Genomic DNA, 15,285 nt, shown 5'->3' with positions numbered 1-15,285 from the left:
GTGGCACCCCCTGCTGGCTGTATTGTGACACTTCCCTAATAAAGACGTATCTTTAGATACTGCTCAAAAATACTTTAGGTACATACATCATTTCTCTTTGCAGTCATTTTTATGTAAAATAATTTCATTTGTATGCAGCATAAAATAGAGTTGAAATTTTAATTGGAGATCTTTTGCTTTATAATTTGTCTCTTGAAATTTGAACAGTGCTTATCCTTCTAGGCAAATAGAATAATGTATTCACTGGAGATAAAATTATTTGTCATAACCTTTTCACTAATATTTCAGATGAAATTCAGTGGGACAGAGGCATCTCCCCACATGCTCCTGTTTTCTTGTAAATAATGCCACCATGAACATCCTTTGTACATAAATATGTGTGCATATTTGTTATTTGCTAAATACTAACCTTGCAATATTCATAAAACTTGAAGAAGAGCACTTTGGATCTTAAAAGACATCCTCTGAGGAGACGGTGGGAATGATGAGGACCTCAGAGTTACAATAGCCTTAAGGACAGCAGTCCTGGTTTTTTGGCTCACAGGTGTGATTCAAGCCATGATCTGAAGTTCTTTAGTGACCCCTTTAAGGGCTTTTACATCTGGAAAAACGTAATTATTTAAGAAAAGCATAATTTTTTAGTTAGTGCTATAGGAAGTGACAGCCATTGAATTTTGCTTTCTCAGGAAAAAAAATTCAAAGATGCTGAACTAACTGAACAAATCATCATTTGTTCAAATGAACAAAGATCATTTCCTAAATGTCGAATTAAGCTAAGTGTCAGAAAATTTAGCGACATTATTTGTAAACATTGAGCACATTTTAGGCAGGCTCCAGTCCTAATTTAAAGATAAATTTATCTTCTTTAAATGAAAACATGTCTTCCTGTTATATGTATACCTTTTGTTTGCTATTTTATCAGGAATGTATTGAGATTACACACAGTGTTTCTGTAGTGTTTTATGGTCTTCATTTTCATGCTGTATTCTAATAGTGCATTGCTTGTGTTTGTTTTCCCCATAGAGTGCTCAGTACTCTTGGATGGGTGGATGGGTATGGATGTTGCATATAATAGGACTGAGAATCTTAATGAGTCACCCATGGCCTTTAATGTTCTTGTGATATCTGCAATAATTGTTCACTTTTTTGTGTATATGTCTTTGGATGTCTTTTGGTGGACTACACATACAGCAATGTTTTTAGTACTGTTAACTGATTTTATTTTCTATTAAATATTACTCATTCAAGGAAATGTATTCTGAATCAGTAGAAAGTGTTAATCATAGGCTGTTTAAAAAGAATTGTAGAGTATTAGTCACACTCTTACAAGACAGTCCTAAAAATTAATGATAGACTTTTCTAAGTCCTGTGGTTCTGAATTTCTGCAGTCTTTGTATAAGAAAGACGTATAATCTATTAGTACCTGCTAGAATTATAATATTGGTATAATGATTACTACATGTATCTGTATAAGCAAATAGTGTTAATGCTTTAAAACAATATATTTTCATAACATTTCTCCCTAAAAAAATACCTTTATTAATTTTCTTATTACTACTTTATGGCAATGTAAGCAATCTGGTGATTGCTTATGTATATGCAACGTATGGCAATATGGTGAATTATCACAAGATCAGTATTAACAAAGACCTTAAATAAAAATCTAGGGCACTTGCATATTATAATCTAGAGCATAAGTTAGGCTTATTTAGGAGTTATTTTAAGATTTATTTTAAGAAAGTAGTTTTACTTCTACCTGTATCTGCTACCTATAATTTTAGAAGTAAATTCATAGAATTTGTTTAGACCTCTTGATGACTATTAGAGTTATGAATTAGCTGGTTTTGACCTATACCTTGATTTAGCAAATTGAGGAAGCTTAGCCTAGAAAGATTAGGGGAAACTTTCCAAATTCCTTGTATCTGAGCTATGTTTCCTGATTAACCACTCAGAGTTTTTCCATGTTCCTTTTCATGTAGAGGATAGAGAATAAAATTATCTTATCAAATGGCCAGGAAGGGTGGTTTGCTGAATTAATTAGCTTGTAGTGTCTCTGGACTCTGTGTAACATTTTCATATTTCTCTTTGTTGCAGAATGTAAAGTATGGCGAAATCCACTAAATTTATTTAGGGGTGCTGAATATAATCGGTAAGCATTTGACAGCTTGGGAGACAAATGGGTCTAGTTCAGAGAGTAAAGACAAGCAGCGAATGTTTTTGCTGGTTCATTTAGGGGTCATTGTAACCGTCTGGGTAGTGTTTTTGTTTTTGATACAGTCCTCAAATGTTTTGATTTTTCTGTTTTATAATTATTTTGGGGATTGGAATTGGGATAATATATAAAGATGTGTAGTTTTTAGAAATTTTCTATTACAGTTATTCATTTCATTATACATTGTACAATCAAAATATTTTGAAGCTTACCTAGAACGTGGTTATGAACGTGTCACAGAAGTTATGGAGGAATTCAGTTTTGCAGAGTAATTAGGCATATCAGAATTTTCAAGGCTTTTGGGAAATGTCTATTCATGATAAAATTAGGGTAAGTTTTCATTAGCTAGTGCTAGTAAAATTTTTTGACAAGAATATAGAGGAAAATGTTTCCTTCTTTCCTGCTGGTATACTTCCTAAAGGGAGAACAGGATGATTAAAAAATTTTTTTTTCATTCATTAGCGAAGCTGTTTTAGTTCATGTTTTATAGTTCAGCTGCTATGCAGCTTAATATATTGTAGGTCTTGCTTTCTTCTCTCAAAGTGTCTGACCATTTATTTCCCCTTTACCAGGTATACTTGGGTGACAGGACGAGAGCCTTTGACTTACTATGACATGAATCTCTCTGCCCAAGACCACCAGACATTCTTTACTTGTGACTCAGACCACCTGCGTCCTGCAGATGCAAGTATGGACAATCTTTTAGATAGTTGCTGAGTGGAATGGCTTTTTGGTTTGAATAAGGTTATTATTTAAATAATAATGTTTATTACTGTTAGAATATCTGCTCTACAAAACCCCCAATGTATAAAATACTAAATTGGACATTGACTAGGAGAGCCCAGAATTCTGATACTTAAATAAAGGATTTATCGCAATGAAATATCAGTGTAGAAACAAGTCTTCTTGACATAATTTAAAACACCATTTAGAAAAATATACTGATATTGGATTTATATATTTTGAGGAAGTATAAATCTCATATAAAGCTAATTAATCCTTGGTTTAGGTAGGATGAAAGGTCATGTCTCTTTGACGATATTATAATTAGAAATTGGGATTCAGAGAATCCAAATGATAAAGGAATATATTGTAGTGATTTCTATGCCTATTTATAGGCTCACTAGCATTAAGTTGGGGCATGGCCTTAATTATTGGAATCCATATTTGTTTTCCATCTTAGAGAAGGCTTTGTTTGGCTTGCATTTCACATTGTTTGAGGTTCAAATAATTCCACTGATATTTTTTATATTACCAAACTTAAATAAGTGAAAAAAATCTTTAAAAAGAGGAATATGTACATGCACCTAAGAAACTAACTTAGAACATACATATTTATAAAACAAATATGGAGATTGTTGTCTTTTTTAAAAGTTACTCTTTGGGGGTGCCTGGGTGCCTCAGTGGGTTAAAGCCTCTGCCTTCAGCTGGGGTCATGATCCTGGGTTCGAGCCCCGCATCGGACTCCCTGCTCAGCGGGAAGTCTGCTTCCTCCTCTCTCTCTCTCTGCCTGCCTCTGTGCCTACTTGTGATCTCTGTCTGTCAAAAAAAAAAAAAAAAAAAAAAAAGGTACTCTTTGCCATGGCAGAATATCATGTCCAATAAATATTCCAGGCATTGAGCTTTCCGTAATATATATAAAGAAAACTGCTCTGGTATATAAAAACTGTGTTTGCAGCAAACTTTGGGAACAGATAGACATGTTAAGCAAAAGGTTAAAGCACTTTTTTTTTTCCTATTCCAACTCCTAATTCTTCAAATAGTTTTAAAATGTCCTAATACCCAGAGCCTATAGAATTTGGGAAAATGATCAATAGAGATTATGATGTGTCTAAGTAGAAGGAAGAGATTAGTAGCAATTTCATCTCAAAAGAGGTAAAATAATATATGTTTCTTAACAACAAATGACACTAATGAGCAAAAGAAATATTAAATCTCTTTTAGAATGTCTTTTCTTTCTTGATTAAGAAACCTTAATCTGTGTGGTGAGCATAGTATAACATGTAGCTTGGAGAATCACTATGTTATATACTTGAAACTGCTGTTAACACTGTGTGTCAACTAATACTAAAGTAAAAAAAAGAGAAATCTTAATCAAGATTAAATCTCTAAAATTATAGACCATGGGTTAATCTATAAGAATTAGATCTGTAATTTTATGAGCATAAGAAAGGTTTGGTATCATCTACTGAAGGACAATGATATAGCAAATTAGAGTATTTGTGTGACTTTGGAGATTTGGGCTGACTTTCTGGTAAGTGAAATACTGTCTTGTACTCAAGCTGAAAGCTTTTAATTTAACTAACTGTATTGAGTCTTCTCTATTATGTATATTGATGGACATGCTTTTTTCTCTTTTTCTAAAATAGTAATGCAGAAAGCCTGGAGAGAGAGAAACCCCCAAGCTAGAATTTCTGCAGCTCATGAAGCCTTAGAGATAAACGAGTAAGTGAGAGAAAATCTTGCTTTTAAAAAAGGAAAACTCATCCTTTGCTGAATGTATTCAGTTGCTATTAGTAGGATACTTAAATTAAATTATACATTTGACCTTGAGGATCGTTTTGGGAATTATTAATTTGCAAAAAATTTTTTTGTAAAGGATATCCATGTCATGGTGGTTTTCGTCATCTTAGAAAGCAGTTTAGTGGTTTTGCTACAACCATCCTTAAACAGCTTCCAAGGGCTATTCCAGGGCTTCCAAGATCTTTAGGGGCTACCTGTGGCATATTTTAAGGACATAAAATCAATACAGTTCTTTACATATCTAAAACATACTGACAGGGAGTTTTTTTTCAGTTGTAGAATTCTCATCTGTGCCATCACATTTTTTAGGTAAAGCTTTTGCTAGTTGGGAAAAGATAACAAAAACGTAAAGTGAAAAAAATTGCACTTTTAAAAGTATTTCAAGACAAAGATAAGAGGAAATGCTGTAGTTAGTGTTGTCAAACATGCAGTGGGTTACCAAGGAAGGCTGGGAAATATCTTCTGGAGATCTCAGAAAGTGGGAAAGATTCTTAAAATTGGAGTCATAAAATCTCCGGGTTGGCAGAGACCTTAAAGGTCATTTAGCTCAACCACTCATCTGGTGCTTGAATCACCTCGACACTCTCCCTGCCAAGTAGTCATTGTTAAACTATTTTATGATTTTTTTTGAAGAAGGTTACAGAATCTTCTTTGGAGGTCTTAAAAAAAAAAAAAAAAGATTCACTTGAAAGTTGGAAATTCTGCCATTATAACCTGTTGATCTATTTGGTTTCTGATTCTGTCATACAGCATATTTATTTTCCAGTTTCTTGTCATCTACAAATTTGATATGCCTGCCTTCTGTGTGTCATCCATGTTTCTGATAAAAATGTCAGGATCAGGGACAGAATTCTGTGACATGACATATACAGACTATCCTCCAGGTCCATGTCTTCATGACTCATCATCCTTTGGTATTGTTCAACCAATTACTAAGCCGCCCAAGTTACACTGTGATTCAGCTCATATTTCTCCATTTTGATCTTAAGGATGCCAGTTGTATCTGTGGATCTTTATTGTTTAGTAAATTCTTTAGAGTAAATTAAGCTAGCACAACCTGATTTATTTATTCTTAGTGAATTTAAGCTAGCTTCTAGTGTTCACTACTTTCTTTTAAAAATGCTTGGAGACCATCCCTTTAATAATCTATTAGAATATCTTTCCAAATCACTGTTCTGTAGTTTGGGAAGTCTGCCTCCTTCCCTTTTTGAACAATTTTACTGTATTTGTCATCTCATCTTCTAGCACCTATCCATTCTTTGTGATTCCTTAACTATCCACAGAGAGCACTTCCACGGCCTGCCTGCCTACGGGGTCTGTTGGCTTCCTGGGATTTGCCCATCCCAGTACAGTAATTCATTTAGAATAGATCAGTTATTTGCTATCTTACATCTTTTTACCCATGTTAGAATTTTATTTCTTCTCCCCTTTTCAGCCCGACAGTCATGCTCCTTGATAGAGAAGCCAGGAAAACAATAGTAGTTAGATAGTTTTGCTTTCTCTTTATTATCTGCTGCTACTAACTACAAACTTTTCTTGTTTTGATGTGGTTGTTGTGTTGTTTGTCTTTTTTTGCTTATTTATTTTTGCGATCATTGTAGAGAAATGGGGGGTGGTAATAGGGCCTTAAACATAATTTTAAAACGGGAATAGATGGTTGTCTTTAGCATTTTGTTGTGTCTTTATTTTGCTTTGCAGGCTTCAGCTAATTTGGAGTTTTAGCTCTCCTGACATTATTCTTATTAGCTCATTCCACTCTCTTGTAGTCCTTCATGACATGCCCTCTTTCCATCTTTTTTCACATGTCCTTTAAGAATCTGACCTTGTGAGAGATCTCTGTGCAGCTGTTTTGGTTACTTAATTGTCACCCCTCTTTTCTTCCTGAGAGGTTCATTTGTGACTATGGTGATAGTTGGACATTTGGAAGCTGCTCAACCCTCTTCAACCATTTTTTTTCCTTCAGAGTTTCATGCCATGAATCATACCTCTTTTCTTTGAAGTTTTTGAAGTCCACCTTACCGTCTTGGATTACCCTGAACTCCAAAATGACATACATAGTAACTCTCTCTGAATGTTCCTATCAATTTTCATTTCACCAACTATTTTTTTCTTCTTGGTCAGAATTAGGTCCAGAGTTGAAGTTCCCCTAATTGCTTCCTCTACCATCTGGGAGATAAAATTGTTACCAAAGTAAGTCAAGAACCTGTCGGGTGCCCTACTTCTAACCAAATGAGACTTCTTCTAGCAGATATCTGGATGGTTGACACCCCCATCACCATACTTTCTTGCTTCTGTCTGTGTATTGTGTTGTGACAAGGATGCATCATCTCTATCTTCCATCGAGCTGAGCCGTCGTTCTGTACTCCCCAACCATTAGCACTTCTATTGCTCTTTCTCCTTCACTCACAAGCTCTTAGCATGTTTCTACCCCAGACTCATGACTTCCCACATAGATATATGTTTTCTTGGCTAGTAGTGCTACTCTGCCTCTCCTCCTAAGAATACTATTTGAAATATAAATAAATAAAGCAAGCAACTTGCCTCCTCACCTGTCTTGAATTCCCAGCCCACCGACTATAATCTTATAGCTAAATCCGCTGATACTGTATCCACCACTCCGTGTTATAATCTCAGTTTTCACTTCATTACCCTTGATCCATATCTATATGTCAGCATCTGAAGCCTTAAATAGTGCTTCCTGATGCCTGTCCCAGTTATTTTCTCCAGTGAATCACTGGGCAGTTTTAGCATCATTATTGTTCTTTCTAAGTCCTGTATCTGCTGCCCTCCATAGTAATTGGTTTTACGGCATTTTTTCTGGGCATTTTTTCTCCCTATTGCACCACATTCTATTTAAAGCCCCATTGGTCAGTCCTGCATGAAATTAGAAGGATTGACCAAAGAATTGACAAGACCCCTCCTCAAGGCTAAGATTAACTTGTCACCCAAACCTCCCATTGACTGTAAGTTCAGCCTCCTTTTCCTAGCTGGGCCGTTGCAGTTTATGAATGGTAAAAGTAACACTTGGTTTCACTTTCTATTATCTCTTGTGGTCTGATGGAGGTTCTGATAAGTAGGGAAGTGACCACAAGAGAGGCAGTGGAGAGAAGGAAAGCAGAGAGATCTGTGCAGATCAGGACCTGTATGGTCTGCTCTGGCCTCACTGTTTCCTATCACATTCCCTTTCTTTGGCAGTTGGGTTGTTCTGATATGAAGGGGAAGGTTGAAACTTCCAAGAGTTCCCCTTGTTTGTTAGTTAACTGCTTATCCTTTCCAGCTTCCTAGCTTAGAGGTTGTTGAAAGGATTAAATGAGACGATATATGTTAAGTGCCTGGTACAGTGCTTCCTACATGCGGAGCAGCAAGTGGTGGTAGCTGTCACTGTTAAAGGCATGAGACTGAACTGCCAAGGCTGAATCAGATTTGGAGCTCTTCAGAAAAAACACTACCTGTGGGTTCTTCTAGTGTTCTTCTCTGGCCCAGAAAATCAGTGCTGACTGTAATGTGATGTTGAAGCGCTGTTTTTTTAATGCGTAATTGATCCGATTTAATGAACTTCTCATTCTGAAGATATCCTTAGACTCCAGAGAATCCGTGGTTAGTGACTAGAAGGAGACTTGTCTGTAGGATCTCTAACTTTGAGATCTGGAAGGAGATCTTTCCCAATAGCTCTCGTCATTGCCATCGCCGGTTGACTCGGACTATGGGACTATGTACCCCCTGCCGGCTACTGTACTGAGCACTTCACATGCATCACCTTACTTAACCTTCGCAACAACACTGTCAACAAATCGGTTCCCTGTTGTGCTCCATCAGGGAGGCAGAGTAATAACTTGCCCGAAGTGACACACTAATAAGGGGCAGAGTCCATCTGTGAGCCCCACATTCCTAACACTACACATCCTACCTTTCAAGCTAAAATAGAGACATTTCTTTTGTGTCATTATTTTGTGTCGACAACTATGAACCAGGGGTGCATGAACCAGTTGGCCACTCTGCATGTTTCGGCATAACTCCTTGCCCTTCTGCATGCACTCCTCCAGCTGTGACAGTGTCCTTGGATTTGTAAATGACGGTGGCTATTATCTGAATGGACAGGTGTGCGACTGCTTACATTCTCTTGGCTGAAGAGGAAGCAACCACCATTGCGGAAGCAGAAAAGCTGTTCAAGCAGGCCCTGAAGGCTGGAGATGGCTGTTATCGGCGTTCTCAGCAGCTACAGCATCACGGATCCCAGTACGAAGCCCAACACAGTAAGCTTTTCTCCAGGCTGGCACGTTGGGGGCCAGAACTGTAGCGTGATTAATCAGAACAAATATTTGGGCCAGTTCAAAATATGACTCTCCTATATGAGAATAAAGGCTAGTTTTTGCCTTTCTATTATTTTTTTCCATCCCATAAGAGCACAGTACATAATTAACTTACAGCTTCATGACTGTTCACCTTCATTTACAGATTCTCTTTCCTTGTCTTTTAGGTCCTTAACTCTAGAAATAAATGGTAATAACCTTTAATGGCAACCTTTTTTTTCTCCTCAGAATTCTTACATATTTCTGTTTATTAGTTGTTTCTCTGTCCCATAACATCAGGCCTATTTGGGAAATTGGACTTAAATTTATGTTAATGTAATCAAAGATTTTCTCTTACACGTCTTCTATAGCATGGGTTGAGATAGGACAATTAAGAATATCACAGTTATTCCCAGTACTTAGCTCATTGGTATTGGCTTCCAGAGATTAAAAAACCGTGGGTTCCTAATTATTTGTCTCTTTTATATTAAAAATAATGGCTGCTTTTATTTAAGATAGCTCTTTAAAATGAGGGCTTTCACTTTAGTACGCCAAACAGAGGGTCAGTAATATTTTTGGGGAATGGTATAAAAACAAGACAACAAAATTGTTTCTGGAATTCCTGGAGCTGCTGACTTGTCAGTTTTTTGGTTGTTTAAGTAGAAATTTGATAATCCTTTCATTGTCCATTCAGACTTCAGGTTGTTTCCTTAAGGTGGAATTTCTCACCTCATTTTCCCCTCCTGCATCTTGGAGAGTAGGATTGCATCTCCTTCATTTTTGAGATTATAAAATTCAATTTTAGTGCTAAACTTGAATTTGGTGCAGAGAATGAGTGTATTAGTCCTTATGACTAAGGTACAGCAAGATCTTTGATTTTTGTGTATATACATGCATATGTCCACATGACACGATAATGGATGAGGTTTTATTTGCATGTATGTGTGTTAATCAAGTCTCTCATATCTATCTTGCTTTTAAAAAAATTATAACAATGAATTTTGAAGGCATTTGTATAGTAATGTCTATTTTATGAACTAATGAGAATTAACACATAAAATTACATTCCTTATAATATAACTTAAGAAATCTACTTTATTTCTTTTCTTCTGTAAATTAAATCCTTTCAACCTGTTGCCTAAATCTATCCAAAAAATATAATCACATCTTTAAAATAATTTGTAGGTGCTTGGCAGATTTTCAACACACATCTTGTTCTCATTGTTTAAAACTTGAAATGTTAGGATTTTGGTCTTAACATCTTTTAATAGCTGCATATTATACATGTACTTAATCTATAACAGGTGTGTCATATTTTTCTAAAGCATGGTAATTTTACTGAGGATTAAATGCATGTATGTTCTCACTGGTCTGAAAACATATCCAAAAAGACATATAATTAAATAAGAGATTAAGATGAGAAGTTGTTAATGTACTTTTTAAGAGCCATTTTAGTGACTATTATGATAACTAGTTAGCTTGTCAGTGCTTTCTCTAACACTAGGGTAGTTTTCATTTTGTTGCGTACTCTATTGTCATATCTGGAATGTGTTATATTGCTAAATATATATTGCTAAAATAGACTTCTTTGGGGACCTGGAGATGATTATGATGTCACTAGTGTTAGGGAAAGAATAATATAAAGCAGAAGTTCAAGATGAGGCTTCTCCAGACTTAATGTCAAGAAGGAAAAAAAAATAGTTCATCAGGATGCAACCTGAGATTCACCTCTTTGCATCTCCACCAAAAGCATGCAGACTTGAAGAATATGGAATTCTTGCTTGTAAACCACATTGAGTGTGGGTATGTTCATTTTCCCAGTACTCTGTGGCAGATGATTTTATTTATCAAACATTCAACATCCTAACTCAAAAGCATGGATTAGGTAATTAGTCACATGATTTGACCTTTAGAAACCTAAGTACTTTTAATTACTACACCACATGCATCTTTACTACTAGCACAGTTGTCAGTGCTCCTGGAAGTAAGTAAAAAGCCAAAGGAGCCCTCTGTGCTCTCTGAGTTTTTCCTTTAAGGGTATGGCAAATAGGTCTCTGTTTTTTTTTTTGCTGCTCAGCTGAAAGCTTTTGTATTTTTAAATTTTGATATTTATTATTTCCTTCTTTAGGACGAGATACCAATGTCTTGGTCTACATCAAAAGAAGGCTAGCAATGTGTGCCAGAAGACTCGGGAGGACCAGGGAAGCAGTGAAAATGATGAGAGATGTGAGTTTAAGTTTGTGTTTGGGAACAGTAGCAATGTACTTGACTTAGAGAAGGAGGAGCCAATGAAATGGCCACAGCAGAGAGTGCCAGTGATGGCGCGCAGTGGTCCCATGGGAGCTGGAGCCTGCCAGTCTGGGATTCAGCTCGAGCTCCCAGTGTATTAGATGAGTGATCTTGGGCAAGTGACTCAACTAGTCTGCCTGCTTCCTCATCTATAAAATGGGAATAGATAACAAGAACTTTAACAATAACAATATTAAGAACAAAAGCTATTACTGCTTAGGATTGTTGTGAAGATTCAATGAGATAATACGTGGAAAGCTGTACATAGAGTGACTGGCATATTAAGGAAATTTCAATACGTGTCCTTATTATTAAACCTCTGGAGCTGTAGCCAGAAGCCAAGAGTGAGGTCAGGCATTTTAGCTGACTGACTTTTTTTGTGTGTATTGGTGTTAGGAAGATTTGAATAAACTATGGGTCTAATTTCTACTCTAAAATGTAATAATAGTATGATCTAATCTGATTGAAATAATTTCAAGCATTTTTCTAGATTCTTGAAGCAGGATATTTTATTAGTAGTAGTCAATACAAGAAGAGAGGAAATAGCTGAGTTTTAAAAGGCAAGAGAACCTAGGGAGATTATTCAATAATCAAAACAGTAGTTTTAAGGGAAACTGGTAGAGGAACTTTTACTTCCATGTTTTTTAAACTAAGAAATACTTTTTCATAAAGAAACTGACACCAGTGGGAATTGTATTTTTAAACATTTACTTTTAAAAAGCAATTTCAGAAGACATTGCCAACATTTCATGCCCTTACTGTCTTCCTGAAGTTAGGAGACCCAGGTAACCACTCCTTATAAAAATGAAAGAACCAAGGGACAAGATAAAAGTGGTATCTTGCCCAGTTCTCAGCATTTGGGTTTGTGAACAGGACTGTGTAAACCTAGTGAGCTTTTTGTCAGTTTAGCTTTGGAAAGTTATTCATATAAATTCCCGGTTACTCTGGCTTGGGTGGGAGGGTGCTGCACACCAGGCCCCCACCCCCTAGTTATTTCTGCAAGTTGCAGATAATGCGGAGGTCTGAGTGAGATCCGTGCCTGGGTCAGTCTCCGTTAAGCAGCAGGATAGCCCCCAGATCTGAGGAGAGGAAAAAGAGGAGGGAGATTCCAAGGTAATTCTGTTTGATTGAAGGTGATAGATGCTCTGTGGGCAAAGCCATTGCAAAGGGGATATCCCAGGATTAAATTTTTTTGGTTGAGGGAATAATTTAAAGAATATTTGTTATACAGTGTAAGTGCTAATTTTTATAAAAGGAGAGTTCTGTAGAGACATGGACTTGCTCTCAGACTTCTTAAGTTGCAGAAATTCCATCTTTTGATCTAGTGAAGAAACTCTACCAGTCAGTCCCTTTGTCTCTAAAAGAGCTGGGAATTTTATGAAGGATGGGGTATTTATCTTAAACTGGCCCAGCCACATTCAGCCTCTAACAAGGTGTTTTAAATTTATTGCCTCTTCTTAACCTTCGTTGGCCTGGGACAGGCATGTGTAGAGGAAGGGATTTTGGTGACTGACTTTATCATGTGCTTAAGAAACTTCATAGGAGAAACAAACTGGGATGATTTCAATTCCAGTTTTTTTCTGTCAGTCTCATTCTGATGATCATCAGTTTTAATATATGTGTATACAGTTTCATATGATTAAAACCAATACAGCTATGCTATGGTTTGACTTTAATCTAACACTATTTTATATTTACAATTCCATTTATCGAATTAGTCCAAATACAGATCTTGAGGGAAAATCTGGGATGCCGTGGAATAAATGCTGGGCGGAGAGTAAGAAAACCTAGATGTAAATCTCAGCTTTGCTCTTTACTAGCCTTGTGAACTAGGGCAACTTTCTTCTTTTATGGGCTTTTCATTTGTCTTCTGTAAATTGCGGTTAGTGATTCTTACCTCAAAGTGTAATTGATGGAGCAGTGGGCAGAATGAAATAAAGTAATATGAACACAGGGGTGCCTGGGTGGCTCAGTGGGTTAAGTCTCTGCCTTTGGCTCAGGTCATGATCTCAGGGTCCTGGAATCGAGCCCCGCATCAGGCTCTCTGCTCAGCGGGGAGCCTGCTTCCCCTCCTCTCTCTCTGCCTGCCTCTCTGCCTACTTGTGAATTCTGTCTGTCAAATAAAGAAAGAAAATCTTAAAAAAATAATAATAATATGAACACAGCTGGCATATTGTAGACATACTTACATTTTTCCCCTATTTTTTCTCCATTATGTAACTATGATGTTATTTGCTTGACCATTCCCCGGATGGACATTTTGGGATATTTCTGATTTTTTTTTTCCTTGAATGAATCAATCAGTGAGTCAAGCAATCTCTCTTTCTCTCTACATATGTGTGTGTATGTATATATATATATACACATACACAGATTTATATGTGTGTGTATCTGTATTTATATTTGTGGTTTTTGGGTTACTTCCTTAAAAAAATTGAAATACCAATACATGCTGTCTTTTGACTGAGTTTATAGATATGGGCCCTACTCTTGTAACAGTCTTGGGAGAGACACTGTTGGACATTGTGGAGATGTGTTTTGAAGAGAAATATTCATAATGCTCTTTTCTTTACAAACTCCTGGCATCTGAATGGAAGGAGCAGAGCTTGAAGACCCCTATGGTCTCAGCTTGTGGGAGACAGTTGATGGTCAGGCCTGACTTCTCTCAGGTCAGGGATCATACATACATGGGAACTTCAGTGGGGGGTTTACTCCTATAATAACAGGCACATAAACCAACTTGTTGCAGAGGTTCCTCTGATAAAACAGCTCACTGGATTCCAGGCAGCCTGCCGATAAAGCACTGAGGCAGAAGGATCTTAATTTCTCATTAAGACACCGCAATCCTACTCCATATGCATTGGTTGAAACTTCCCTAGGGCAGATTTTAAGGTGGAACTAGAAATGGTCAAGTCAGAATGCCTTCCATGTAGAAAGTAGACTCTTCAAGACAATTCTCTGGAAACCCCTTAAGGAAGGGAAAGATGTTAATTGGTGAGATAGCCTGAAAGAGAATGAATGGGAATTCTGGGAAGGCCAATTGTAGATGATTATTGATCTAATAAAATATTGATACTATAAGTAAATATTGATGAGGTAAGAACACATAAGCTCCTTAATGTCAAGATTCATGGCTTCTAATTTTGAAAAACAACACATTAATATAAAAAAAACCATATTAATTATTTTGAATTCCCAAGATGTTTTACGAAAACCCTCCCTTTAATTAGCTTCCTTTTGCAGTCAAGAATATGGAGCACTTGATTGGAAGAATGTTTTGGTAGTGGGTAGAACTAAGAGAGCATGCTGGCTTTTGAATTTTACTATATGGGGCTATTTATTCAAAATGAAAAGAGTTGCATTTTCTGCTTTCTTAAGTTGAAAGAAAAGTCTTTTTGCCTGTTCTTATTTTAATCTTGCCTCTTTAACATTTGATATAGGACACAATTTTTTCTTTTTAACTTTTAATATTTTGCTAACCTCAACTTTTTGTTGTTGTTGTTGTTGTTGTTGTTGTTTCCCCCTAGTTTTCCTGGCCCTATTTGAGTAGATTTGGAATGGAATTCATAAGGCTTACTGTTTGGTCTGGCCCGTTAGCCATACCCTGTCAGAACTGGTGTAGAGAAACTGGTTTGGATGGGATTGATTGCCCATGTGAAAGAACCTAAGAGCTCCTCTTGCCCCAGATCATTTGGTATTGCTAGGGCTCCTCTGTCTCCATTTTATTGACATTTTAGGCTATGTAAGTCTTTGTTGTGGGTTTCCTTTGCATTGTAGGGTATTTAGCAGCATCCCTGGGCTCTACTCACTAGATACCAGTAGCAACCTGCCCCCATGTTGCTCTCCAATGTGACAACTAAAAATATCTCTAGGTAACCCCTGATGGTGGTGGGGGAGGGTCATTCCCCATTAAAAACCACTGACTTGGCGAGTGGATCTGTTTTGGGGCATTCAGTTTTTATTCAGTCTTAT

The 15,285-nt window shown here is 36.7% G+C and overlaps 1 protein-coding gene across 10 annotated transcripts in view; it reads left to right on the top strand.

The window, feature by feature from the left end:
* The window catches only part of ST7 (suppression of tumorigenicity 7), a 239,285-nt gene that overhangs the window by 140,984 nt on the left and 83,016 nt on the right, over positions 1 to 15,285 (top strand). For 8 of the 10 annotated variants that reach the window (XR_004276730.1, XM_032304290.1, XM_032304298.1 and 5 more), the window contains exons 4-9: positions 2,095 to 2,149; positions 2,785 to 2,900; positions 4,582 to 4,657; positions 6,857 to 6,925; positions 8,834 to 8,988; positions 11,153 to 11,250. Coding sequence is in view for 9 of the 10 variants with exons in the window: in XM_032304290.1 (XP_032160181.1) it covers positions 2,095 to 2,149; positions 2,785 to 2,900; positions 4,582 to 4,657; positions 6,857 to 6,925; positions 8,834 to 8,988; positions 11,153 to 11,250 (569 nt within the window). In the remaining variant the exon portion in view is untranslated. The remainder of the gene's footprint in view (positions 1 to 2,094; positions 2,150 to 2,784; positions 2,901 to 4,581; positions 4,658 to 6,856; positions 6,926 to 8,833; positions 8,989 to 11,152; positions 11,251 to 15,285) is intronic. The other 2 variants (XM_032304292.1, XM_032304291.1) reach the window with 1 other exon arrangement.

Source organism: Mustela erminea, chromosome 11 (genome assembly GCF_009829155.1).
Source record: "Mustela erminea isolate mMusErm1 chromosome 11, mMusErm1.Pri, whole genome shotgun sequence".
In the NCBI taxonomy this organism is placed as follows: Eukaryota; Metazoa; Chordata; class Mammalia; order Carnivora; family Mustelidae; genus Mustela; species Mustela erminea.
The sequence above is the reverse complement of the archived record's forward strand: the minus strand, read 5'-3'. Positions and strand labels throughout refer to the sequence as shown.